The following is a 26,156-nucleotide window of genomic DNA, read 5'->3' on the forward strand; positions in this document are numbered from 1 at the left end:
AAGTGATAAAAGGCATAATATAGTATTTAGAAAAAAGTGATAAAAACGTCCTAGTATAGTAATTTATTTAGAAAAAAGTGATTAATAAGTCATAATATAGTCTGTCATAAAAAGTGATAAAACATTTATAAAAAAAGTCATAGTATAGTAATTCAAAGGGATAAAAAAGTCATATTTCGAAAAAAAGTGATAAAAAAGTCATAATATAGTCTGTCATAAAAAGTGATAAAAAAGTGATAAAAAGTGATAGTATTGTATTTACAAAAAAAGTGATAAAAAAGTGATAAAAAGTGATTGTATAGTATTTAGAAAAAAGTGATAAAAAAGTCCTAGTATAGTATGTCGAAAAAAGTGATAAAGTCATAGTATAGTATTTAGAAAAAAGTGATAAAAAAAGTCATAGTATAGTATTTAGAAAAAAGGTAATAAAAAAGTCATAATATAGTATTTAGAAAAAAAGGAATAAAAAAAGTCCTAGTATAGTATGTCGAAAAAAAGTGATAAAAGTCATAGTATAGTATGTCGAAAAAAAGTGATAAAAAAGTCATAGTATAGTATGTCGAAAAAAAGTGATAAAAAAGTCATAGTATAGTATGTCGAAAAAAAGTGATAAAAAAGTCATAGTATAGTATTTAGAAAAAAAGTGATAAAAAAGTGATAGTATAGTATTTAGAAAAAAGTGATAAAAAAGTGATAGTATAGTATTTAGAAAAAAAGTGATAAAAAAGTGATAGTATAGTATTTAGAAAAAAGTGATAAAAAAGTGATAGTATAGTATTTAGAAAAAAGTGATAAAAAAGTGATAGTATAGTATTTAGAAAAAAAGTGATAAAAAAGTGATAGTATAGTATTTAGAAAAAAAGGAATAAAAAAAGTCATAGTATAGTATTTAGAAAAAAAAGTGATAAAAAAGTGATAGTATAGTAGGTCATAGAAAGTGATAAAGTCAGTATAGTATGTCCAAAAACGTGATTAAAAGAAGTCATAGTATAGTATGTTGAACAAATGAAAAAGTCATATAAAATTATGTTGAAAAAGGTGATAAAAAAAAGTCAGAATAGTTTGTTGAATAAATTTATAAAATGTCATAGCATAGTATTGTCATAAAAAGTGATAAAAAAAAGTCATAGTATAGTATGTCAAAAAACTTGATCACATTTATGACAATATGCTAATACCAGTTTTACAGAACAATGCGTTTATGTGGCTACTATAATATGCAATTCTGATAATGACGAATACATTTGTTGGTTCGTATTCATGATATCGAGGCATTCACTGATTTTAGCCCTTGAGTGGACATTTAGCTTTTTGTCCAGATACAGAGTAATAAATCCAAAGATTTGGCTCTGGCTAATGGCTGCCCATATACTTTACATTTTCAGGAACAAATTGATCATTTTGAGAGACATTTCACTAAAATACAAGAGTAAAGTCTGGTAAACTTAATATTAGTCCCAGTCTGACGCCTTCACATATAATTACAAATTGATCCTTATCTGATTACTGGCTATTTTCAGTATGCTAGAACTCAAACAAAAAGTGAATAGTCTAGGCAGCCTCATGTAGTTTTCAGATTAAGATGGTTTATTAGGGCATATTTTAATCAAATAATCACAATTTTATATAACAATGTGTGCTGCTGCATCATTGGTCCATCATAATGTTTATGTCAACAAGTCAAGTTTACAGCTTCGTCAAGTTAGGATTCACCCACTCCAGTATTTCAATTCACTTCACATTGTTATTGTTGGATTGCTCAGCATTCACACTATTGTTGTCCAACAAATAAAAAAAATTATTCCGTTCTTATACAGATATTAAGCTTTTTTTTTTTACAATTTACAATGCAACTCAATGGAGAAAATCTTCAAATGCTCTTAAACATATTCCTCTTTGAAATGATACTGCTTCCGCATACTTTTAGCTACAGACTTCATTTGAACTTTAAACGGGTTACAACACTTTGAACTATCAAGGTGTGATTCAGCTTTTTGATAACTTTCATAGTTTTTGAATTATTACAGTTTAAGTTTTATATTTATAATGGGTGTTTATTGAGTGGTGACATCATTCACACTCTATTTTCTGGCAAAAAACCTTGTAGGTTCCACAACTTCCACTCCTCATACACAATTAATACATTAAAACATAGATATTTTTGTCTTCTTTCAATGATGTGCCCATTTAAGCAATAGGCCTTTACTTTTGGAATTATCTGCTTCAAAACACCACCTCACTCTCATCCACTGCAATGTTAATTCACCTCTGTCCTGAGCAAAAACAAAAATGTAGAGACTTTTTAAACTGCCAGTTCTCAGTCATTTTTAACTTTATCCACACAAACAACACGTCTACATCTTCATCAAAGTCCTGGGGGGCTAAAACTGAACAGATTTAAGGTATAGAACTTATAGTTTTATTTGTGGGTGTCTCTTTCATGTAGTAACTTTTCTGTGTGTTTCTGCAGCAAAAGTTGAGCCTGGTTCAACTTTTTGGTTGGACGACCCTGTGTTCTTTTGCTGGAGCCACATGTTGCCACATACTGTTGCTTCCATGCTCCAATATGCTGATGTTGACTGATGGATGGATCCACGTTAATTCCAAAGCAGGGATTGTATCACGCAGAAGTCTGAAGTCGTGGGTTTAGGTCATGTGATCAGGACCAGGTCTCACTCTGGAATTGGCGCGTCCTCTCCATGGTTGCAAGCATCTGCTCGGCGTCCTTGGCGGACACACCTCCCTTCTGCTGGAACACCTCTTTCAGAGCGTCACACACGCTGGTTGGCATCTCTTTAGCACTACTGTATAGAAGAAAAACCCCAAAAGATCAACACTGTATATTCACAGCCACTCAGTGTTTGTACTGTCCCTTTTTAACACTGAACGGATCCCTGAACAGCTAATGTGAATAGGAGGAATGATCAACGTTTATAAGCACACCTGACTATTGTTTTAAGACAGATTTGAAAAATTGTGCACCTATCCTAAATACCCAGATGTGGACAAAGTAGAAGTTTAGTGTTGGTGCCTTGAACTCACCCAGCGATGTAAAAGCAGGCACTTCTATTGGTGATTAGGTCCCAGAGGAGCTCAGCGTTCTCCCTCACACGGTGCTGCACGTACACTTTATCCTCCTGAAGAACAAAAACATTCAGCTTCATTATCAGCCACAAAGGATACACACAGCCACAGTCAATGCACGGTGGGGATGGGTGCAGTATTTACAGTGCATTCTGGGTATTGTAGGAAAGGTTTTTATACTGGTGCTTACTATCTGAAGAGTCACTAAGACAGAAAAAGGTTGGCATAACAAAAATAGAAATGATACAATAAACATCAACATCATGAATACATACATTTATAGTACATTTAGACGATTAACGATACGATTAAGATTTAGGGGAACAGGAAAAAGACAAAAAATACAGAATCATTGCTCATTTTTCTGACAATTTAAATAGAGGGGGAAAGCTGGATTGTAACCTTTGTTTTTATACATAGATGCATTTAACAGTGGTGATAACATGGCTCATTAAAGCAACCATGTAGAATTTGATAATGTCTGATTTGGTGCTAAATTAAACATGTGTCGATATAATTTGATGCTATAATCACATCATTTGTAGTTCATTGGTAGTCCTTGTGTTGCTTTGAAGTTAATGTTAACGTTTCTGTCCTTTCCTGTGATCATTAACTTGTGTATGGAGTCAGTGTGTCTGACCTGGTCTCGTGAGAAGGCAGTGAAGAGAGTCAGACGTCCAGTCTTCATCGTCTCCTCCCACTCTGAACTGAAGTAGAAGTCTTTGAACTCAGAGCGACAGCCAAAGAACAGGACGTTGGCTAAACAGCAGGAAGAAAATGAGGACATGTGTTACGTCAGAGCTGTGAAATGATGTGAAGTGAGGTCATTCGTTTAGAAAATAAGAGAGAAATTCAGAGAGGTGAAGGACCGTCTCACCGTCTTTTCCCTCAGCAATCCTCTCTTGTACAGCCGACCTGAAGGGTGCCACTCCTGTTCCAGGTCCAACCATTATCACAGGGGTGTCCTTGTCTTTAGGGAATGTCATGGTTCCCTTCTTCACCCACAGAGGCACATACACCTCCTCTGCAACACAATTTAGAACGACATAAAAAATGACCTTTGAGATGTAACGCCAACAGATGATCAACATTTTTTTGCATCAGGACGAACTTATTCTCCAAGTTATGAGGTATTTTTTATAAACTGTAGGACTTGATGAGGATTAAAGTATTCAGTTAAAACACGGCTGCTTTCCAAAAATTTTAATTCTATAAATTCTTAAATAGCCGAGTTTATTTTCCTCATCTGCAGAGAAAACTGTCTTATATTAGAGATGGCTCTTTATTCCTAATTTCCTCTAATTTGAGACAAAAGGAATACAATGTATGTATGTCTGAAATGAACACAACCTCCAGCTAATCAGAATGAAGTAATCTCTGTGGCTGTGATCTAAGCACTTGTAAAGTGTGGTGAGAGACCTTGTACAGGGTCCAGGGAGGCTAACCAGGTGGAGCAGAGGCCTCTTCGTGGTTTATACATCTTGGTTTTGTATTTAACCACAGCTATCAGGATCTGGAGCCTGTGTGGGTGAGCCTGTGTGGAGAGAATAAGTCAACAATTCACTGTGATTTCACACAGCGTTGCCTAATTTATCCAGTTGAAACACAGCATATTTTCTATTTTCATAGTTGTCATGAAGGACGAGCTACCTTGAGAGAAGAGGCGATGGAGAATGAGCGAGGCTGGATCTCAGGGAACAGATCTAGGAGGTAGTCTACTTTGAGTTCTGCTGTAGTATGGGGGAAATCTGCTAAGACCTGCAGCAGCAAGAGCACAACACACTAAGCAGGTCAAAGGACATGTTTATGCTACATGTAATCCTACACACAAAGGCTTTAAAATAAGTAAAAAGCTAAATCAACGGCAAAGTTTTAATTGGAAAAGTGTAATATTATTTTTCCTTGACAAGACTCACCTCGAGCGCGGTGCGTCGAACCCGCCTGCAGTAGGTGTGCAGGTCGTCCTGGCCTGCCGCCGAGCTGAACTCGACCAGCTTCTCCTGCTCATTCTCGTTGGTGGCGAAGGTAGACAGCAGCTCAAAGTAGGAGCGGCGAGGCACAGCAGCGATGTCCAGGTAGCTCTCCACCAGGTGGCGCACAGTGCAGGGCTGAGGAAGCCTGGCCGGAACTGAGAAGAAAGAGGTTTATGGTCATTCCAACGAACCATCTGACAGGGTCAGGTTAGTGGAATATACTCTTACATCTAAAGTCAATCGTAGGCTTACTTGATTTGTTTGCTATGAACCAAAAGTCATGAATAATGCACACAGTGCAAAAACACACAGACACAGACAGACACACACACCTACCTGCAGTGTTGTCCGTGGCACTGAGTGTGAACCTGGCCTCTGGATCTAATCTCAGTAGTTCACAGAATTCCTCTACATCCTCTGATGTATTACATGGATGCATCATCACCACGTCACCAGCAGCAAACCTACAAAGCAATACCACTACTAATGTGTCATGTTGAAAGTGTTACAGAAAAGTTACAGGGCTGACTTGTAAGATTGCGGTTGTGACTTTATTTAGACACGTTGAGTTTCCGTCAGATTAACCTAAATGGGTGCATATTTGAACTCGAGATTACTTACTCAATGTTGGATCCAGTGATATCAAACTCAATGAGCCTCACATCCTGAAAGTGCGACATGTCCGTTACTCTACTATTGGACACTAGTTTGGCAGGAAATGGATGGGACTGGGAGGCGACAGTTTGCTCCGTAGGAATCCTCCGCCTGTCATCTGTTGTCTCTTTCACATCATCCAGGAAGTGGAAAGTGTACGTTGGAGGGAGCCTGCCACAAGAATCAAGCAACACAAAACCCAAACAGAAGTTAATAATAGGCTTTTGAAGGGCACAAAATATCTATCGAAATATGCAACCACAGAATGAGATACTGTGTCAAATCAAGAGGATACTCACGGTTCATCTTCCCTCAGTGGAACCACGTTGGCCAAAGATGGGTACAGAGCAAACGCTTTCTCCCAAAATGACGTGAGCCACGGGTCGATCACAGCGTCTGACCTGGTTCAAACACATTTTGAGGTAAGCAAACGCAACGTCCACGGTTCGACTCCAGCTGGGAACGTTTGTTGCATTCCCCCTTTCTCCCCACTTTCCCAGACTCGCTCTACTTTGCTGATAAATTCTGGACATTTCCATCAGTGAAACAACAGTCATGTCACACTCACCACGCTGCTCTGAGCTTTAGGTACGGTTTTAATTCACACATTTTCCCCCATATCTTACAGTAGACAAATTTGATAAAGATACCTGGAATAAAAATGCATTCTGCCCTTTATTTTTCCTCCCCAGTTTATGAGGTATGCCATGATTCACCTGCTCCTTCACACACGTTGTCTCTTACCCCAGGTCATGTTGGTCATCTGCCAGCCCGACAGGCAGCAGCACACTGGCACCCAGCTGCTGAAGGCGCTTATGAAGCTTCTTAGCCACAAAATTGAACCTATGGGTGAAAGGGGGTTGATGCTTTTATTTATTAAAGACCATGAGTCATTCTGAATGTGTACTGTGAGATCTGTAAACCTGAAAAGTACTGACTTAGGATAGGAGGAGTCCCCCAGGCCCAGTATGGCACAGTCCAAGCGACTCAGAGAGCCAGCAGGCAACGACTTCCTAAAGACAAACCTCCAGAAGTTCTTTGAACAAAGTAGAGACACACAGTAAAACACAAGTGAACAGGGTCGGACATGAACTAAGTCATGGCTTTTCTTATTTCAATGTATTTGTCTGGAATAAAATAAGATCAGAATGATAAAAGATATTTTAAAATGAAAACATATGCACTCATCAAGTCAATATTCAAGGCAAGCACATCCATGCATCTATGGTTTTCCACACCGATTACAGAAACAATAAAAGGGACAGGACACCCAAAAACTAAATTAAACTATTCTTCCTCTTACTGTATGTCTTTTTTGTTATCTTTTAATTTACCCATCTGTTTTATTACCGTCATATTGTCAGGAGGGTCTCCTTGGCCAGTGGTGGAGCACACAAACATCACCAGAGACTCCGAGATCAAGTTGGCCTGTTTGAGGAGAGGAGATACCTGTGAGGCAGGGCTTCAGAGTGTGACAGTGTAGGTAGACTGTTTGGGACACAATAAACTCTCTATTGATAATGCTACATTGTGAACAACAGGGAATGACAGGGACTGAGTTCAATCCCCGGATCTGGTGCTTTAACTATAAACAGTCAGAGCAATAACAACCCCCTGTCCTTGCTATACATAATAACAGCACACTCACCACGTTGTAGTTATCCAGAGGCAACACTTGAACCTGCAGATGCCTTCGCTGCGCCTGCCGTGCGATCCTCTGGGCCGTGTCCTGGGCCGTACCCGTCTGGCTCCCATACAGGATGAGCAGACTGGGCTTTGACATTTTCACTGAGAGAAACAAAGTCACATGGACTTGGAATTATAAAAAGAATACTAGAAAGGAGTTAAAGGTCCCATATTTTAAAATAGTGTGATTTTCATGTTTTTATATTATAAAGCAGGCTTAAGTCCTATATAAATACTGTGAAAGTATCGAAACACTCAATCCACAGGGAAACACACACAGCCCGTATTTAGAAACTCTGCATTTGAAACAAGCCGTCAGGATTTCCTTCCATTTGTGATGTCACGAATATACAATATTTAGACCCTTGACACAATTTTAAACGTAAACATTCTGAATGTGTCCCAGTTTATTCGTCATTGCAGTGTATGTCATCAGCTGACAAGAAGTACACATGGACCCAAACTGTTGCCTAGCAACGCAATTCTGTTGCAATTCCGTCAAAATGCGCAAAAACGGAGCGTTTCAGACAGAAGGTGAATGCAGGTATATTCAGGCAGACAGAATGAGGAAAATAAAGTGTTTTTTGAACATTAAAACATGTAAACATGTTCTAGTAGAACCACAAAATACAAGTATGAACCTTGAAAATTAGTATAATATGGGACCTTTAAACACATGAAACATATAAAGAGCATGACAAGAGGAGGATGTAAGTGCCAGTGCAGACAAATGAATAATCAGACATTTCTTATATACACAGAGTCCACAGAACATAGTTGTGATGCTTAATAGTAGTACTCATAACAGCTATTTCCTACCTAAATTCACATTAGTTATTACATACTCTGTATTTGACATTACATCACTTTGTAGCTAGCTACCAATATGGTCAATTCTTTCTGTTCTCCTCTATAAATCTCATGTCTAAATACCAACAAAACAAAATACTTACCTCTGCTGTCTTCGTCACCTTAGACTCTAATAAAACAACAAATACAACATTTAACAACCTCTAAGTAAAGAATGCAGCTCTTCTTACTTAACATCAGGGCTACACTTTACGACACTGCTTTACGGCAAGCCAGCTTCATGCTGTGATTGGCTCATGAGTTGATGCTGCATTCAAAGCCGCACATAGAAAATCAGAGATTCGTGTTTTCTACTTGAAATACTTTTCAAGATTCAAGAGTTTTATTTGCCATTTGCACCTATAAGTACATTGGAACTTGGAATGGTAATTAATTACTATTAACCACACCTCCATTCTCTGTTTGAGAAAGAACATTAACCAAAAAACAGGATGTAAATCTAGCTGGAGGGGGGCTTTAAATGTTGGTAACCCTCCTGTACACACTTTAGTTTTCTATAGTTTACACTTATTAGTTTCTCCTCAGTGAGTTTTGTTGACCTTTTGACCTCATGCACATTGCACACACATCAGCAAACAGATAAATAATGACACATAGCTTTTGTTTCATATATCATACTGAGTTTATTTGGTATTGGTAGTACATTAGTTTCTATTTTCTAGTGCACACATTTAGTTAGTTGCAATCTCGATGATCTCAGTTTGTGATTTTTTCCCGGGAATGTCGCCATGGACATGGATAGTGACTTAACAGACATTTATTCAAATGAAAATCTTCGAGATTACTTTAACTTCAGTACCGTCAAACTTTGTCTTTATAAAAGTTTGCCTTAAGTCATCTTAATTCACATTTCATACGAGTTACCAGTGGTGAGGGTTCAGTTGCTGCAGATCGTTTAAATACAGAAAGTGGCCAATTGGAAGTTATGTTTTAGAGATTCTGTTTATTTCTTTAGAGTACATTAGTTGTTGGGGTTTTTTGAGGGGGGGTGGGGGATAATTACTGAAATATTTATATTGATTGGATAATTTTCCTGTTTTGTTTTATTTGTAGTTAAGTTGGCAGTGTTTGTCTTTGTTACACTTTTGTTTCTAAAATGGTTTGATCACCCTTTATATATGTTCCCTTTGTCACTTTCAGTTTATGTTAAGTTAGCATAGCCTGAGTTATGTTCTGTTTAGCTGACCTATTTTATGGGCAAAGAACTACATTGCTAATTTTGTTAATATGTTGGTTTCATTTTTGGTTCAATAAAACCATATTTTTTAAAAAAACCTGTGACTCCTCATGCCTAGCAGCTCGGTCCCTCACACTCAACATCACATATTTCAGTACATTTCCAGATGTTGCTGCCTGTGTATGAGCAGTGCAACACAAAGTGTTAATATTGACCAAAAGGTGAGTACAGGAAAACACATATATATTTTATATCACATTGTTTGTTGACATGAAATGTCTGATTTGTATAGAAGTGAAATCTCTCTCTCACACACACACACTACATTTATATGTAAAGATATTTCCTGAAACATGCTGGGATGTCGAAGTTAAGAGCACTTGAAAGCGTACAATAGATTAGTGACCAACAGGGGATGTGTCGTTAGTTCATACATATGCACCATTTATAGCAATTCAAATAAGAGCGGGATCAAAAAGATAGGACAGAGACAAGTGAGAAAGAAACTAAAGGGAGGTCCAAGACTGGAATACCATCCAGGTAAGCAGGCGTCTGCCCAGGGACCCCAGAGCCATAAGAGTCCCCAAAAAGGCTCAGCTGGACTCTCTGGCAAATGGGTTGCAGTCATTTGATTGACTTTGTTTGGAGAAATAGGAATATATGCACGACTGATTGCACAATCCCAACTGGCATGATAAGGTTAGAAGTGTCAAAATCTAGTTTTAAAGGGGTACTCCACCAATTTAGCATTGCACTTTCAAAAGAAAAGAAGAGTCAACATCAGCAGAGGCTGAGAAATACTGACTTTTATGGGGTGTCCAGACCGCCAGTGTGAGCAGCGCAGTGATCTTTTGACTGTATATTGACATACCAGCTACATTACTACAGTTTTAATGTCTGTATCTGTAGAAAAAAAGTAAAGATTTATTTTTAAATCAACCTTTCCTGCTTCTGTTTCAAAATAAAAGCCCTCATTTATTTTTTTCTGTGGTAAGAATTCCTTAATTTGTTAACACAAGGCTTTTATTCTGAAATATGTGCAGGACAGTGTTGTAGAAAATGCAGTGACTTGCACGGCTCCATGAACGAATAAAGTACCGGGTTTTAATTGTCGATTATTACTATTATTTACATATTACCACGCGTTTCTTAACCTTTATCTGTCTAAGATAAATATAAATTACATTTATAATGAAATGAAATGCCGGTGTGGACAACCCACGCGTGGGACACGCAGCAGCAAGGCAGCCGTCACGCTCTGCTCACACAGGCGGTCTGGACAGGCCTCTAGTCTTTAGCATGGGGCAAGTTCCAAAATCACTGGAGCTTACATTTCCCTTAAAGCAGCTCAATAGCGTCTTTAATTAGTTGGGTAAACGCCCATGTTGTTAAAACTCCATACCCCTCTTTGTAATGCAGCCTTCCTGTTAAAAAAAATCAATCACAGAACACATTATACAACTGTACAGGATGAGTAGTACTCACAACTAAAACTAAACTTTAACAACTGAGTTCCCCTTTGGGATCTTCATTATCTCATTGTGCTTACATGGTGCACATTTATACATGTCTGTGTTTCAGATTACCAAACAGCAAACCTGGGGCCATGTAATAGTGAATTATAGTAATATAACATAGAGGGAGAGGGAGGAACTGGGGCTGTTAACACGGGTTCAGCACCTCATTTTTGACCTGGGCAGAAATTAGTTTCCTCTCAAATTGTCTTGATATGCATTGATATAAAATTCATCCATATTAACACTTGATAAAATGATTCCAGCAGGCACAGAGGGACCTGGACGAGGAGGGAAAGAAGCCTCTGGCAGTGAGGGCGAGACGAAGTGTGTAATGGATTGAAGAGCAACAAAGATGACGTTGCATAAAAGCAAAAACAATCAATAGAATATGTTTTGTTAACTTATATAAATGTTGGACAGGTACTAGTTGACAACACGAACAAATGATATTATTTAAAAAAAAAAAAAAAAGAGATTTCCAGAAAAAGGCACACATCAAGTGAGAAACTATAATAAGGCAAAGAACAGTCAGTCAGTGAGTGGTGGAGTCCACTTGGCTCTAAACAATAATGCAAGAAAATAAAATAAAATGTATCAAGTTTAAGAGAACAACAAAATAAAACAGGCTTGGACGCCAGTGATAAAACCATTAAAAACAATTCTGTTCAGACTTGCTTCAGCATATACATCACAAAGTACTGTTTGCTTAATACAGGAAAGTGACTCAGCTCTTCGAAAACCCACCTAAAGCTTTTCTATCCATGATAAGATCGACTCACAGCAGCTTTATGATCATGCATAAATAAAGAGAGATGCAGTCGGTGACGGAGTGGCACAGTGCAGTTGGTCCTAGCTGTGGTAGAGGCGTATGTGCTGGGATATGTTGCTACGACACAGAGGGCAGGTCTGCAGAGCGTCGCTGCAGACCTGACAACAGCACACATGACCACATGGCAGGAAGATGACCTGAGACTGGAGAGAGGGACAGACGAGACACAATCAGTCGTCTCAGGTTTCATATTTGCACTTCATCAGTCAGTAAATCAAGATTTCAGAAACACAATTTTACAGAGAGAGTTTTAAAGCAGCGACTTTCACCTGTAAACAATGTTGATATGAAACAACAATAACAAGTGTAGTATTTTTATCACTGAGACTGATTATTTCCTGGTTTTGCTGAGTTGTTTTTTTTCTTACCACGGTCTCCATGCAGACCACACACTCTGAGGTCCCTGGTCCATCCACAGGGCTGGGGGCTGAGGGGGTGACGGGGGTCCCCGGGGTGAGCGGTGGGCTGGGCATCTGGAAGGTCAAGGTGCCGGGAAGCGACAGAGGGGAGCAAGGTGCTGGAGCTGTGGGGGCAACTTCTGCCTCTTCATCCTGCTGGACATCCTTACAAGCTCCTGGTGGGAGAGGAGATACTGGTGGGGGAGGAGATAGTGAGTGAACAACAGCAGCCTGATAGGTTGTCTTTTCATTAACTTCCCATGAGTTTCAATGTCCTACACGTCGTCCTCATCCTTTAAGTAGGTTGAAAAATATGTTTTTGCTATTTAAACATTAATCCATTTGTAGAATTTAGTTGAAATCTTTAACAAAAGCTCTCACTTTTCCTTCTTGTAATTCAGTTCTGAATTTAATGGGTTTCATTTTCCATTATTTATTTATTTATGTATTTATTTTTAATTTTAGTTATTAATTTTTGCATTCATTTTGTATTAATCTATTTTTATTTATTTATTGTTTTTTTTTGCATTTGTTTGTATTAATTTTATATTTATTTTTAAATATAAGTATCTATTTTTTTCATTTGTTTATTTATGTATGCATTTACCCCTTATTTATGAAAAATATTTTTTTGCTATTTAAACATTCATCCACATTAAACATTAAACAAAAACTGCACATTATGAGCTTCATAACGCCCATGTTGATTAGTTCCAGCTTTTGGTAGCTGTTCCTCTTTGTTGATGCTGTTTGACAAGCTGCATGTTATTATGATTGTTGAGACTTCATTTTTTGTGACCAGTGTGAGCAAACATAATTTTTTTCTTGCTCTGAAAACACACACACACCATGTTCACTACAATTGTATAATATATAGAGATGTAGGGTGTGTGTAATTTACCTTCAGGGTAGCGTTCCCGAGCCCAGTTCAGAAGAGCTTTCTGGATTCCTATTTCATTAATTCCAAGCTGAAAACAGAGAAATGAATAAAGCTGATTATTAAGTAGTTGGCTGACATAGCATCACATTTTAAGTGGAGTAGTGGAATATAGTTTTTGTGCAGTAGCTCAAGCCTACACTTCCGTAGAGTGGCAACTTTGTGTTGATAGCTGATGTTGAAACTGAGCGCTACAGGATGTGGTGAAAAATCTCCATTTGAAAGATCAAAGTGTTTGACTGACAGTACTGTGTTAGTAATGTGTTAGTAATGATGTTAGAGACGGACCTTCTTGAGGTCAGAGGAGTTCATGTGGCGAAGGGCCTCAATTGTCACTCGATGATGAGCCAGGACGGGCAAGTAGTGCTGAGCTGACAGTCTGCATAACAAGTTGACCAACTCTTTCTCCACGCCCGCTTCCTGCAATAAGATACAGTTTAACAACAGCACAGTTTGGTTTTCAGATGTTTCCGCATGTCTGCTCTGTACCGTACCTGCATGCGCAGTGACAGGGGCTTGGCATCCAACAGTCTCTGGTACTGGATCATCCAGTAGTTCTGCTGGTTGGACGCAGACTTCAGCTCCATCTCCGCCTGGAAAACACAAAGCGCTCGCTGGTCTCATTTAACCACTCCAGAGTGAGAAAGAAAACATGATGTGTGTAAATGACTAACAGAAGGCACATGTGAGCAATCTCTGCCTCAACAATAGCACCATTTTTTTTTAACTTGTTACACAATTGCTTGACACTGAAAGAGAAGAGAAATTCCCAGCGGTGTCCACTGAGGTCAAAGCAGCTGTTCCTCACCAGAACCTGCAGCAGCTCCTGCTCTCTCTGGTCTCTCTGCTTCAGCAGCTGCTGCAACAAATCACTGAGAGCTGTTCGCTGCTCCACCATAACCTCCTGCACACACACACAGAAGGTAGGGTGACAATACACACTCATCAGTAAATACAATTGAAAGACTGAAAATAAAACACTAGCCTGGCTCTGATATGATCAATATAATGATTATTATCACTCGATCTAAATCAAGTGTTTAATATCCTTTTACTTCTGGTTATTTTCTTGAACCATAACCCTCTGAGACCCACAATAGACCCACTTTTTTAGGGGAGTACAGGGGGTCTTTAGGGGGAGATAGCAGATCAACAGTAGATGTCACATAGAAGTGATGTACATCATCTGAAAGCTGGGAACCTAAAGATTATTTTATGTCAAGTTGTTCTAGTTATAAATCTGTAATAAACATGAATAAATTAATTAATTATTCTAAATTAATTGTGAAAGGGTAAAAGGGCTTAGAACATTGGGATCAACGTATATGATTTCCCTCACCATGCTCTATTGTGTCTCATAAATTGTTGCAACAATTTTTTGGGTTGATACCATTTGTTACACAGATGTGGTGCTAATTTAACCATTTTTTTCCACTTGAGAATTGATAAAAATGATCAATAATCCCTCTAAAATACCACATTAAGACACCAAGACCTTGAGGAACACCATAGAAAAAGCCATGCTGTGATTTGGTATCAAAAACTTTTGACATTTGGAGATTTCTGAAAGAATTGCATTTTTTGGCGATTGGATGTACGAGCACTTCTGTTGTGTAAACTGCTCAGAAACCCCCTTATTGTGAATCTAGCTAGGAAAGCCATCCATCCTCTGAATGCTCTAGGTCTCTAGTTTGTGGCTGTACAGTTTCATGAGGCTGTGATTATCCTAGAGGTCACCACAGGTCATTATATACAGAGAGGTCAAGTTTTAAAAAATGGTCTCACTACAATGAAATGTCTACTATGGGGACTAACATCATCACACATGAATACAGTTGAGCTCATTGGATCCACAAGAGTCTCAGCTTTACAGTGATACACAATTTATGTAATTCCAAGACTGTTTAGGGACCCCAGTATGCAGAAATATTCAAATACACCATTTTAGAATAGGCGAAAATAACACATTTATGCATGTGATTATCACAAAGTGGGCATGTCTGTAAAGGGGAGACTCGTGGGTACCCATAGAACCCATTTTCATTCACATATCTTCAGGTCAGAGGTCAAAATTTAGCCCAACTTTGAAGTGTTATTTAGCCTCCTTCCTGACAAGATATCATGACATGGTTGGTACCAATGGATTCCTCTATGTCTAAAACTGAACCTACTACAGCGTCCAACAATTTTTTGGGTTGATACCATTTGTTACACAGATGTGGTGCTAATTTAACCATTTTTTTCCACTTGAGAATTGATAAAAATGATCAATAATCCCTCTAAAATACCACATTAAGACACCAAGACCTTGAGGAACACCATAGAAAAAGCCATGCTGTGATTTGGTATCAAAAACTTTTGACATTTGGAGATTTCTGAAAGAATTGCATTTTTTGGCGATTGGATGTACGAGCACTTCTGTTGTGTAAACTGCTCAGAAACCCCCTTATTGTGAATCTAGCTAGGAAAGCCATCCATCCTCTGAATGCTCTAGGTCTCTAGTTTGTGGCTGTACAGTTTCATGAGGCTGTGATTATCCTAGAGGTCACCACAGGTCATTATATACAGAGAGGTCAAGTTTTAAAAAATGGTCTCACTACAATGAAATGTCTACTATGGGGACTAACATCATCACACATGAATACAGTTGAGCTCATTGGATCCACAAGTCTCAGCTTTACAGTGATACACAATTTATGTAATTCCAAGACTGTTTAGGGACCCCAGTATGCAGAAATATTCAAATACACCATTTTAGAATAGGCGAAAATAACACATTTATGCATGTGATTATCACAAAGTGGGCATGTCTGTAAAGGGGAGACTCGTGGGTACCCATAGAACCCATTTTCATTCACATATCTTCAGGTCAGAGGTCAAAATTTAGCCCAACTTTGAAGTGTTATTTAGCCTCCTTCCTGACAAGATATCATGACATGGTTGGTACCAATGGATTCCTCTATGTCTAAAACTGAACCTACTACAGCGTCTGAAAGAGAGTAAAGTCGGTCAGGATCGCGGGTCTCAGAGGGTTAATGTGTACAATGATAAATTGTTGCCATGGAGCAATGACATGAAAATAGCCAAAAGAAATTATATACTAATCAACAGGAAAAAGGAAAAAAAAAAAAAATCATGTAAATGTAAAAGGCAATGACAGAAGGCGGTGACACCCACCTGCAGGTTCTCCGCATCCAGATTGCGTCTTTTAATCTCCAATTTAGTCAGCTGCTTTAATTCACCTTCTATGAGCTTGATCTGGGGACAGTGGAGAAGCAAACATGAAGCTAGCAGGGAGAAGGGACATGCTGCTGAATGCAAAGTCAAGATGAAAACCTTGATGAAATGATTTTCTGTCTTTAGGTAATATTAAACAAGGTTTCATGGGTGGTTGACTGGTAACCAAAAAGTTTAAAAAAAATTACTTAATAAGTATGAGTAAGAATGAGTTAGCTATGAATGACATGACAAAACAGGAAAAAGAAATGACAATAATGCCCGGTGTCCGCAGTCTATATTTTCTCTTCTGACAGCTGGGGAGAAAAGCAAGTGTGTGACCACTTACATCTCCGTATCAGTGACCTAAACAGTTGTTAAACAGCAAACCTGTGGGTTCCTCACTCTACATCAGTGACCTAAACAGTCTAAAACAGATCTAAAAGCAACATTCGCCGAAAAGCAAGTCGTTTGCATCCCTGAGAGTAAAAAAAAACCCAGAGACAAGTGACAGGTTTGACCCTCACTCCACCCATCTCCACCCGTCCACACAGACCTGGTTGCGGATGTAGCCGTGGACAGCATCCTTCTGCAGCTGCAGGGCCTGGAACGCTGCTTTCTGCATCTCCTCCTGCGGAGAACAATCAGAGTTCATGACGCTAAAACTGGTCAACTTTATCCCCAAGTCAGCTTTCAATGCATTCTGGCTGATACATGCAGCTGTTTCCCAACCCACTATTAGTCCCTAAGCTTTGTCTGTCTGGTTACTGTTGTCCCATGCATGACTTTGTTGTCTGGCTGCTGCTCAAAAAGTGATTTTGATTCACACTGAGTTAGATTTCTCCACCAGGCTCTCATGAAACTGGTGACAACTACAGAGGACACATCCAGGCACAACATACCTCCTGTAAGATGTGGGCGATGGCTTTAGATTTGTCCAACACTTGGAGGGACAGCATCTTATCAAACCTCCTGTCCATACTCTCCATACTGTTATGAGACAAAGGGAGAAAGAGAGAGACCACACACTGAGTTTACTGTTTTCACTCACAGCTTAAGATTTGTTAGCTCAATGCAAGTTGGCAATGTTAAAATCCATCTGCTCAGATCTGGTGTCTGTGCGTGTGCATGTTTAACCTTCTGTAGGCCTCAGACACCATGCTCTGTCTGCGGAAGTCACTGGCCTCCTGGAGGAGGCTCATAACACAGCCGTCTGACAGCATCTTCTGCATGGCCACTAAAAACACACGGAGAGGGGATAGGATTTAGAGGAAAAGAAGATTTGTTTTGAGGGAATGAATGCTGAATGAAATGAACAGCATACCATACTACAGCTTTAATAGGGTTCAAAACATACACCTTTTCCAGAGATTGGTGTGGGATGCAAGGCCATGAGTTCGTTAAAATTTACAAGGTTTATCCCCTCAGGAGCATGAATGTGCTCAGCAATTTTCATGACAATCTGCTTATGAGATATCTCATGTGCAAGGTTGACATTACACCCTGATGGTGGCACCGGAGAAAAACTGAAAGGCTTCCACGTCTCGGGGGCATGAATGTACACAGTAAACCTTTCTTGAGTGAATTTTTTACCAATATTAGTGCAAGATTAAAGATCGAGGGGTTCACAAAAACTATCAGGAATCATCATCATCTGGGGACCAGGAAGTTTCGCAGCATATTTCATGACAATCGGAAAATAATTGTCAAGATATCTTGCTCTGGAACAAAGTGTTGGATGGCCAGATGTTTTTCCCCCCAAGAGAAATTGAATGTTTTACACTAGCAGCTCATTAACTGCTCCATATAGTTTATTGTAAATATGTAAATTAATATAAATACTTGGAGCTATTTACATGCTTCTTTTGCCAGTTTTATGAAAGTTACAATAGGTAGAGTACATCAGAGAAGCTGCTTACCTGCCACCTCCCTCTTCCTCAGTGAATTGGCTTCTTCCTGTGTGATGGCAGTCAGATGCTCCATACGGATCCTGAGGGGAATAGTAATGCTCTGCTGACTTTTTACAGTAACCATGGGTGTAGCTTTCACAACTTAAAGGTGCTATATATGGGATTAAGAGCATTAATAGATCATCAACAACTATTGTCTATGTAAAGATATAGAGGAGTAATGTCTACCTGAGCAGAGAATGAAGTCTCTCTCTCTTTAGGAGTCACTTTACGGCCAGTATGGACCAGACGAACGATTACAGTGAACCACAACATTTTCAAATTACTGATGACATGTGAGTATTGAAATCTGAACCTCTCCTTTAAACTAATTTCACAAAATAGATTTTCTTAATAATATTTTGAATTTATTTTTCCACTATTGTATGCTGTTTCAAGGTTTTGTTTTCTTATAGGGAGTAAGGCCTCCTGTGTTCTGTCATCGTGATAATTTTCCTTCTTCCGGAGAGTATCTGGAAAGTGCTATATAAATAGGTTCAGTCTGGTAAGTGGAAAACAATCGGGTGAGTGCTGCCATGTGTTGGAGAGCCTCATATCTCTCTGCTGTAATAGATCAGTAGATTATGGATCAGTGGTCTGTGTCCACTCACCGATCTTCCTCCATGGCTTGAAGAAACTCCGCACTTTTTTTCTGCCTGGAGAGATAAAAATAAATATATTACGGTTAGCATTAAGTAACACACGCCTCACAACAAAACAAACAGTACATCACGTAGCCGGGTCCTTCAGGTCGTACCTGTTTTTATCCATCAGCATGTTGCTGATGCGACTGCTGATACCGTCTTCAGCTTGTCGGACTTTCTCCAGCACCACCAACCTCTCGGCCTCCTGAGCCCTCTGCTGCTGGCTGACCCCCAGCTCCAGACGCTCCTGCGCCTAAACATGAGATAGATTATACACCTTTTAATTTGTTTTACTGTGTGTCAGACAAAATAAGCAACTTGAAAGCACAATGTTGTACTCGGTTGACTTGATATGATCATTTTATATTGTTTTTAGATCAGATAAAATAGATCAATCTATAATGAAAACTGTACAATGAACTCTATAATGGAGCAATGCCAAAATGTCCCCTCAGCTCGCTGTTAATATCTTGAAAGACAACATAGTTTGCAGTTTCAAAACAACAACAATGAGCTGGGAGGATTATCCAAATTAGATAACAACGACATACAAAGACATAGCTCCATCGAAGAATCAACAAAATGCATATTTATCGATGAGCACGTTGTACCAGTCGGACTGAGTTGAGGATATTTTCTTTGCGGGAGATGTTCATGAGGATGAGCTGGGTGTGCTCTTTTTTCTTCTCTTCATTGTGGAACTCGAAGGCCAGCTTCGCCTGCTGCTTCTGCTCCTGAAGGACGGAGGGACAAGTCAGAGGGCCCTGTTAAAAACCATCTATAGCACATGGTCTAAAAGCAAAACAGTAAAGTTACAGACCTCAAAACCAAAACAATGGAGCTGAGGGGAACTGCAGAATTGGGTTTGTCATTAGGAGTGTCCCCTTTCACAGTACAATTGAAATGTGTGCAATAGAGACAGGCTGAATCTAACAGTGAAAGTGACAGTGGAGTCCCGTACCTTTCTCTTCTCAAAGTCGCTGAATTTGTTCTGCAAAAGAAAGCCAGGAAAGATTGTAAGAGACTTCCAACCGAAATGACGGAGCCAGGTGAAAAGCACTACGTAGTCATAAAAGTGACTTTCTTGTCATGTGTGTTTGTGCGTCACCTACTGTACCTGCCACGACTCCTCCAAGCCATCAAAACAGTCAGAGGCCTGCTTGCCACAATCGTTCTCCAGCACCGGCAGGAGATACTGGGATGGGGGGCAGTACTCCTCTCCCATCTCTGAAAAGAAAACCAAGAAATCCAACATTATTCTCTTATACTGTCTAATACATTGATGTGAGTACTATAAAGTAAACAATCACCGGCGCATAGGAAGCGTTGGATGCTCTCGGTGCCCTCTGCACACACAGACGCAGGCGGGTAAGTCATCATGGCAGCATCAAGCGTAAAGCTCTGTCACAGCACACACACAGGCTTTGTTTAAAACCATATCTACGTTTTTAGCCTTCTTGTATTCCTGTAAGTTTGAATCCCGAGACACACACACCTCTAGGGTGCGGATGAAGACCATATCTTTGGGGAGCTGGATGATGTTGTTGTCACTCACGTCCAGGGTACGCAGGCTGCTCAAAGAACCAACCGAGGATGGCAGCTCACTGAGACAGTTACCTATACAGATACACAGTGATGTAAGAAAACATAACCAATTCCTCTCATGCATGGGAGGAAGCAGGAAGCATCATACCCTTCAAATTGAGCGTCTGCAGAAGCCGCAGATCCCCGATGCATTCAGGCAGGGCCTTTATGCGGTTCTTCTCCACGTTCAGAATCTGACAGGACACACAATGGAAACACACGGATGATGAGTAGCATTCATTCATCACTCATTTCCTCTGTATCAGGAGGAGTTCGGAATGGCTTTACCTGCAGTGACGTCAGCTTCCCAATGTCTTCTGGGAGTGAAGTGAGCTTGTTCTCATGCAGATCCAAAACCTTTAGGTGCAGAAAGATTCAGTAACGCCTGAGTTTAGGCTTCTAGCAGAAAAGAATCTGGTCTTTTGGTTAACCATCATAAATATTTCATCGTCAGATGGGACACTTGCTCACAGGTTGACTATCAGAAAACCTAGCCTTACACTGCTTTCTGTCGGAAACGGGCAGTGGAAAGAGAACCGTCAACTAGACCAAACTAGCCATCTTCACAAATGTCCAAAATGGACAACTGGTTTTAAAAATCATTGTAATATGCTTTTAACAGGCACTTCAATTTCCCATCATGCTTGTTTCTTGTTTATATTACCTTTAAAGTGGATAGAGAACTGATGTCACATCCTTTGGGCAGAAATGACCTCAGCTCATTTTTATGGAGGATAAGGACCTGAAGGAGAGCAACAGAGGACATGTCTGACTGCTCAGCCAGAGACACACACAAATACTGACACAGGGGTGTTTTATATACATTGGTGACACAGTATTTAATATATAAATATAATAGAAATTAAATGTACTAGTATGTCTTAATGTTGCATTCATACCTTCTTCTGTAGCACCTTGCAAATGGAAAAGGTACTCGAGGGAACCTGTGGTAGAACAGACCATTGATGTCATCATCTGCAGTACTAATCACACACTAATCAATACAGAAGTTTACGAACAGATAGGGATCCACTGACACCGATACCGGATCGGATATCGTGCCAATACTGACTCAAATACCTGGATCGGGTATCGGTGACAATGGATCCGATCTATTAAATTATATTCTATATTAATATACATTATATACTGGAATTTTAATTCTTGCTTAAATTTTGACCAACTTTTGCTGCATGAAAACGTTTTATACTTGAATTGTAATCCCTTTTAATTTTGAAGATTTTTTTAAGAAGTTGCTGGTGAATTATTTATTATTTTAATAATAAATAAAAATTCAGTTGATTTAGAATTTTTTTTACCAAGTTACTGGTGCATGATTTATTATTTTAATAATAAATAAAAATTCAGTTGATTTAGAATTTTTTTTACCAAGTTACTGGTGCATGATTTATTATTTTAATAAGAAATAAAAATTCTGTTACTTTTGAAGATTTTTTACTAGGTTGCTGGTGTACGATTTATTGTTTTAATAATAAATAAAAATGTAATTTGTATAAATAAAATAAAAAAATAATTTTACAATTAGGAAAGTAACGTTTAAGTCCAGCTTGACGTTACCTATTGTTGTTGTTACTGTAAGGGGTCCCTGGTCCCAAAAGGTTTGAGAACCCCTGCTGTAAGGGTATGAATAAAATCCCCAAAACCTTCAACTATATAACTTAAGTAACTTAATAGTACCTTTAAGTTGTATTAAACCTGGCATTTCTACTTTTTGTCACTAATAGTCATCAGTGAAGCTTGCCTCCCACCTTTTGACAGTAACATACTCACCTCTGAGAGCTCACAAGCTGAGATGTCCAGGATGTCATCAGCACCTGCCTCCTTAGACTGAAGGACAAGGAATAACACTTAGTTTGTTTGGAATAGACATTCGTTCTTTTATTTATTTTACCTTTATTTAACCAGGCAAGTAAATTAAGAACAAATTCTTATTTACAATGGCGGCCTGGCAAAAGGCAAAGCCTCTTGAGTGAAGGGGGCAGGGAATGTAAAAAAGAATATCTAGAGTTAAAAAGACAGCACTGATATACATGACAAACATTACATAATATGACAACAAGCATTACATAAAAGAAATGCAGAAAGGCACACAATCAACGGACAGTACCAGACAAACAGTACCAGGCATTAATGTAACAGAATATTGATTGACCGGGCCCTGGATAAGCAGCAGAAACCGGATAGATGGATGGATGGACATTTTCTAACATAAACACATTCTTCTTACCCGGCACATTTGATATTCCAGTCTCTTCTGGGAGTCCTCGCTGGGTTTCCTCTTTCTGAAGAACAGAGGCATCCTGAGTCCTGCCTGTCCGGCTGTCTCTCTGCCCGCTGGGTTTCCCTCCTGTCCCTCCACGACAACAAGAGCAGCTCCAGAGGACTAGGGGACAATTAGGAAGCACTGACAGTGCCCGCACACTGCAAAGTAAGAACATTTTTGACTAATCAGATGAAGCAATACGGCTTGAAATCATATTAAAAGAACCCTTTAGAAGTTCCACAATATGCCATATGGTGACTGAAAACTATAATTAAATGACTGAATAATTTTTTCTCCACCAACTCCTGAGAAAAATATCTGGCTCTTTAGCTGCTAAATGCTCCGATATGTTCACCAGCTAGTCGCTAACTTTGTCTGTCAGCTGCTACACTGATAGTGTACAGGGATTTTTAGCTGAAAACAGCTGCCTGCTATGTCTAGAAACAAAGTTAATGAGAGCAGTTTGAGGTAAATCAAAGACAAGTCTGGTGATGATTTATGTGGGTTTGTTACTATGAGAGACACCTTTACACTGAGTCAGGCTTTAAATGATTTAAATGTGTTGATTGCATGCATACATTAAATATAATTGTGTTTACTTTCACTTTTTCCATTTTTGTTAGCTCCATTATTTCACTGATGTGTTCTCAGGTTTCCAAAGTGTTTTATGGCTAAGGTGTGGCATCTTAGCTGAAATAAAGACAACCTCTGCTGTCATCATATTTCAGTATGTTTCAATCTGCTCTACTGGAAAAAAAAAAAAAGAATTGCAAAAAATGTGCAAATCACATGTAGGCCAGCTTTTATTAGTAGTAGTAAAAGCCAACCATTTGATTTGGGTGTACAGGGAGAGAATGAATTATGAATAAGTACAGAAACAAACCATCAGAAAAGTAACACTCCCAGGCAGAGGGTCTGAAATACAACCCTCTTGGACTTCTCCACTCAAAAATGGAGAGCGGACAAAACAAAAGAAATTGTCAAAGCACAAAAACACAAATCATGTGGTGAGATAATCTACTTGTAAAATCGTTTTAGGATACAACCAATATAACCAGGACTGATGCAGAAAATCAAGTGGTTGGTGCTGGACTAGACTTCAAGTCAAAGTCCATCATTTTATTCTAAAACAAGTTAAGGCCTCGGAGGCTAATTTTTACTCCTAAGAGGTCACAATGGTATCCCTGACTATATGCAGGTCAGGAGCTATTATCATTTTAGACACTTTCCTATGTCTAAAATACATATATAGAAAAAAGGTATAAAGAATGTGTGAGGAAAATGGGATATAGAAAAGTAATCGGGGTCTAAAATTTATATATTTGTATACTTGTACAGTAAATATGCATATGCACGAAAAGAGGCATGCGAAGTATTTGTGGTAATAACTCAGTTAACTCAGTCCTCTGGAGAACTGTAGGTCCTCCATCCTCATCCCTGACTATTTTTAACTTAGGAATTGCTTTTCAGAAATAATATTTCTTAAAGGTCCCATATTGTAAAAAGTGAAATTTTCATGTCTTTTATATCATAAAGCAGGTTCAAGTGCTATATAAATACTGTGAAAGTATCAAAACGCTCAATATACGGAGAAATACACACAGCCGGAATTCAGAAATTGTGCATTTGAAACAAGCCGTTAGGATTTCTGTCCATTTGTGATGTCACAAATATAAAATATTTTAGACCATTTCACAGTTTTAAACGTAAACATTCTAAATGTGTCACAGTTTATTTCCTGTTGCAGTGTATGTGAATGACATCAGCTGACAGGAAGTAAACATGGACACAAACTGTTGCCTAGCAACGCAATTCCGTTGAAATGCACTAAAACGGAGCGTTTCAGACAGAGGGTAAATACAGGTATGTTCTGGCAGACAGTATGAGGAAAATAATGTGTTTTTTTTCAACATTACAGCATGTAAACATGTTCTAGTAGAAACACAAAATACAGGTATGAACCTGAAAATGAGCACGATATTGGACCTTTAATATAAGGAAAATTTATCTGACATGGTGCCACAGCCAACATTTACCCTGTATTTGTCAGGTGACAGGTGGCTAATTTCATTCCCTGTAAGTAAAATACACAGCCAGGACCAGGATATCTGAAAGTGTGGAGCTGAAAAACAACGACAAAAAGCTTTTGTTTTCTTTTTGACAGGTTGAGGGGAGAAGCAAATATTCAACCCAATTCAGTTACTACTACTGAGACACCATAACAACTTCTCTTGAGAACACACACACACTTGTCTTTTTTTATATATTTACTGTACTGTTATTGTTGTTATTATATTTATCTTGTCCTAATTGTTTTGTTATCACTATTATGTAGTCATATTATTTCTTTATATTAACCTTGTGTCTAGGTGGAGGCTTCAGATGAGCCCAGTGTTTTTGTTTTGCCTCTTCCTGCACTGTATATTATTCATTTATTTTATTTGTTTTGATGTATAGTCTTAAATTGTGCAAAACAAATAAACAAATAAAAAACTGAACAACTGCCTTTATTTCCAGATTATATGTAGAAGCTAGTAAAACTAGTTGGATGCTATTCTTCATAGCAACCTCATGAGTATTAGCTCGCTGAACAGTTAGTATACTGTCAGCTAGCCTCACACAGACAACAGCTTAAGTTAGCTTCCCTATGACAACTTAACATTACACTAAGCTAACACGAGCTAACTAACACAACTAGCACGACAACAATAACCCAGAAACCCTACCTAACCAGAGTCAGATGTCATACTCACAGGTTGTGTGGTGATGTTGTTGTTTCACTGCTCCTCTCTCTGCTGCTGTGTAACCTTATCTGTTATCTGTTAGCTTAAAAACACAGTTAAAAGGGGGAGTTCCGGGCTAGAAGGTAGCCCTGAAATTGCGACATCTGATCTGAGATTTGCAACAACAACACCTCTCGCGAGACTCGCTGCCCGCTGATCAGTCGCTGACCTTAATAATCTCGCGAGAGTCTACCCAACTCACGGGTTCCCTTCTTCTACCCTACTTATTGTAATCATAACAATAATAGCTGCAGTTTATCTTCTTCTTTTGGTTATTAGCGGATTGTAGATGATGCATATCGCCCTCTACAGAATGGAGTGGGAATATAGTGACATCATTTTTCTATAAATATTATATATATATATATTTGCGTATATATATATATTATATATATATAAATATTCATATATATATATGATTTATATATATGAATATTATATATATATTATATTTATATATATAAATATAATATATATATAATATATATAATATTTATATTTATATATATAATATTTATAGAAAAATTATGTATACATTACTTATGTCACTATATTCACACTCCATTCTGTA

General features: G+C 38.6%; 2 protein-coding genes across 2 annotated transcripts; both read right to left on the reverse strand.

Moving 5' to 3' along the window:
- Nucleotides 1-1,566: 1,566 nt before the first annotated feature.
- Nucleotides 1,567-8,480, reverse strand: ndor1 (NADPH dependent diflavin oxidoreductase 1). Its single transcript, XM_074618398.1, has 15 exons — nt 8,351-8,480; nt 7,360-7,499; nt 7,062-7,139; nt 6,650-6,747; nt 6,456-6,554; nt 6,011-6,112; nt 5,679-5,882; nt 5,394-5,521; nt 5,001-5,212; nt 4,735-4,842; nt 4,504-4,618; nt 3,962-4,108; nt 3,725-3,843; nt 3,043-3,137; nt 1,567-2,804 (listed from the first exon to the last, which is right to left on the reverse strand). The coding sequence occupies exons 2-15, from the start codon at nt 7,492-7,494 to the stop codon at nt 2,660-2,662; spliced, it is 1,785 nt and encodes a 594-aa protein (XP_074474499.1). The 5' UTR covers nt 7,495-7,499; nt 8,351-8,480; the 3' UTR covers nt 1,567-2,659.
- Nucleotides 8,481-8,865: 385 nt separating this feature from the next.
- On the reverse strand, nt 8,866-25,721 carry lrsam1 (leucine rich repeat and sterile alpha motif containing 1). Its single transcript, XM_074618397.1, has 25 exons — nt 25,556-25,721; nt 22,767-22,960; nt 22,310-22,366; nt 21,418-21,462; nt 21,183-21,260; nt 20,807-20,875; nt 20,628-20,712; nt 20,430-20,551; nt 20,245-20,335; nt 20,052-20,161; nt 19,896-19,925; nt 19,546-19,668; nt 19,048-19,187; nt 18,902-18,946; nt 18,261-18,331; nt 17,479-17,578; nt 17,244-17,331; nt 16,898-16,972; nt 16,303-16,383; nt 13,934-14,029; nt 13,620-13,718; nt 13,414-13,545; nt 13,090-13,156; nt 12,159-12,382; nt 8,866-11,933 (listed from the first exon to the last, which is right to left on the reverse strand). The coding sequence occupies exons 2-25, from the start codon at nt 22,836-22,838 to the stop codon at nt 11,811-11,813; spliced, it is 2,223 nt and encodes a 740-aa protein (XP_074474498.1). The 5' UTR covers nt 22,839-22,960; nt 25,556-25,721; the 3' UTR covers nt 8,866-11,810.
- Between the last annotated feature and the right edge of the window lie 435 nt (nt 25,722-26,156).

Source organism: Sebastes fasciatus, chromosome 19 (assembly GCF_043250625.1).
Source record: "Sebastes fasciatus isolate fSebFas1 chromosome 19, fSebFas1.pri, whole genome shotgun sequence".
Lineage (NCBI taxonomy): Eukaryota > Metazoa > Chordata > Actinopteri > Perciformes > Sebastidae > Sebastes > Sebastes fasciatus.

Bases quoted from the DNA above. Each gene is read 5' to 3' on its own strand.
- ndor1 (XM_074618398.1), bottom strand. From the start codon at position 7,494: ATGTCAAAGCCCAGTCTGCTCATCCTGTATGGGAGCCAGACGGGTACG. The intron at 6,555-6,649 runs GTCAGTACTTTT...TTTCACCCATAG, and splicing joins GGGGACTCCTCCTATCCTAA to GTTCAATTTTGTGGCTAAGA. The intron at 5,522-5,678 runs GTAAGTAATCTC...ATTGCTTTGTAG, and splicing joins ATCACTGGATCCAACATTGA to GTTTGCTGCTGGTGACGTGG.
- lrsam1 (XM_074618397.1), bottom strand. From the start codon at position 22,838: ATGCCTCTGTTCTTCAGAAAGAGGAAACCCAGCGAGGACTCCCAGAAG. The intron at 21,261-21,417 runs GTATGAATGCAA...GCTCTCCTTCAG, and splicing joins GCAAGGTGCTACAGAAGAAG to GTCCTTATCCTCCATAAAAA. The intron at 11,934-12,158 runs GTAAGAAAAAAA...CCCTCTCTCCAG, and splicing joins TGGTCTGCATGGAGACCGTG to TCTCAGGTCATCTTCCTGCC.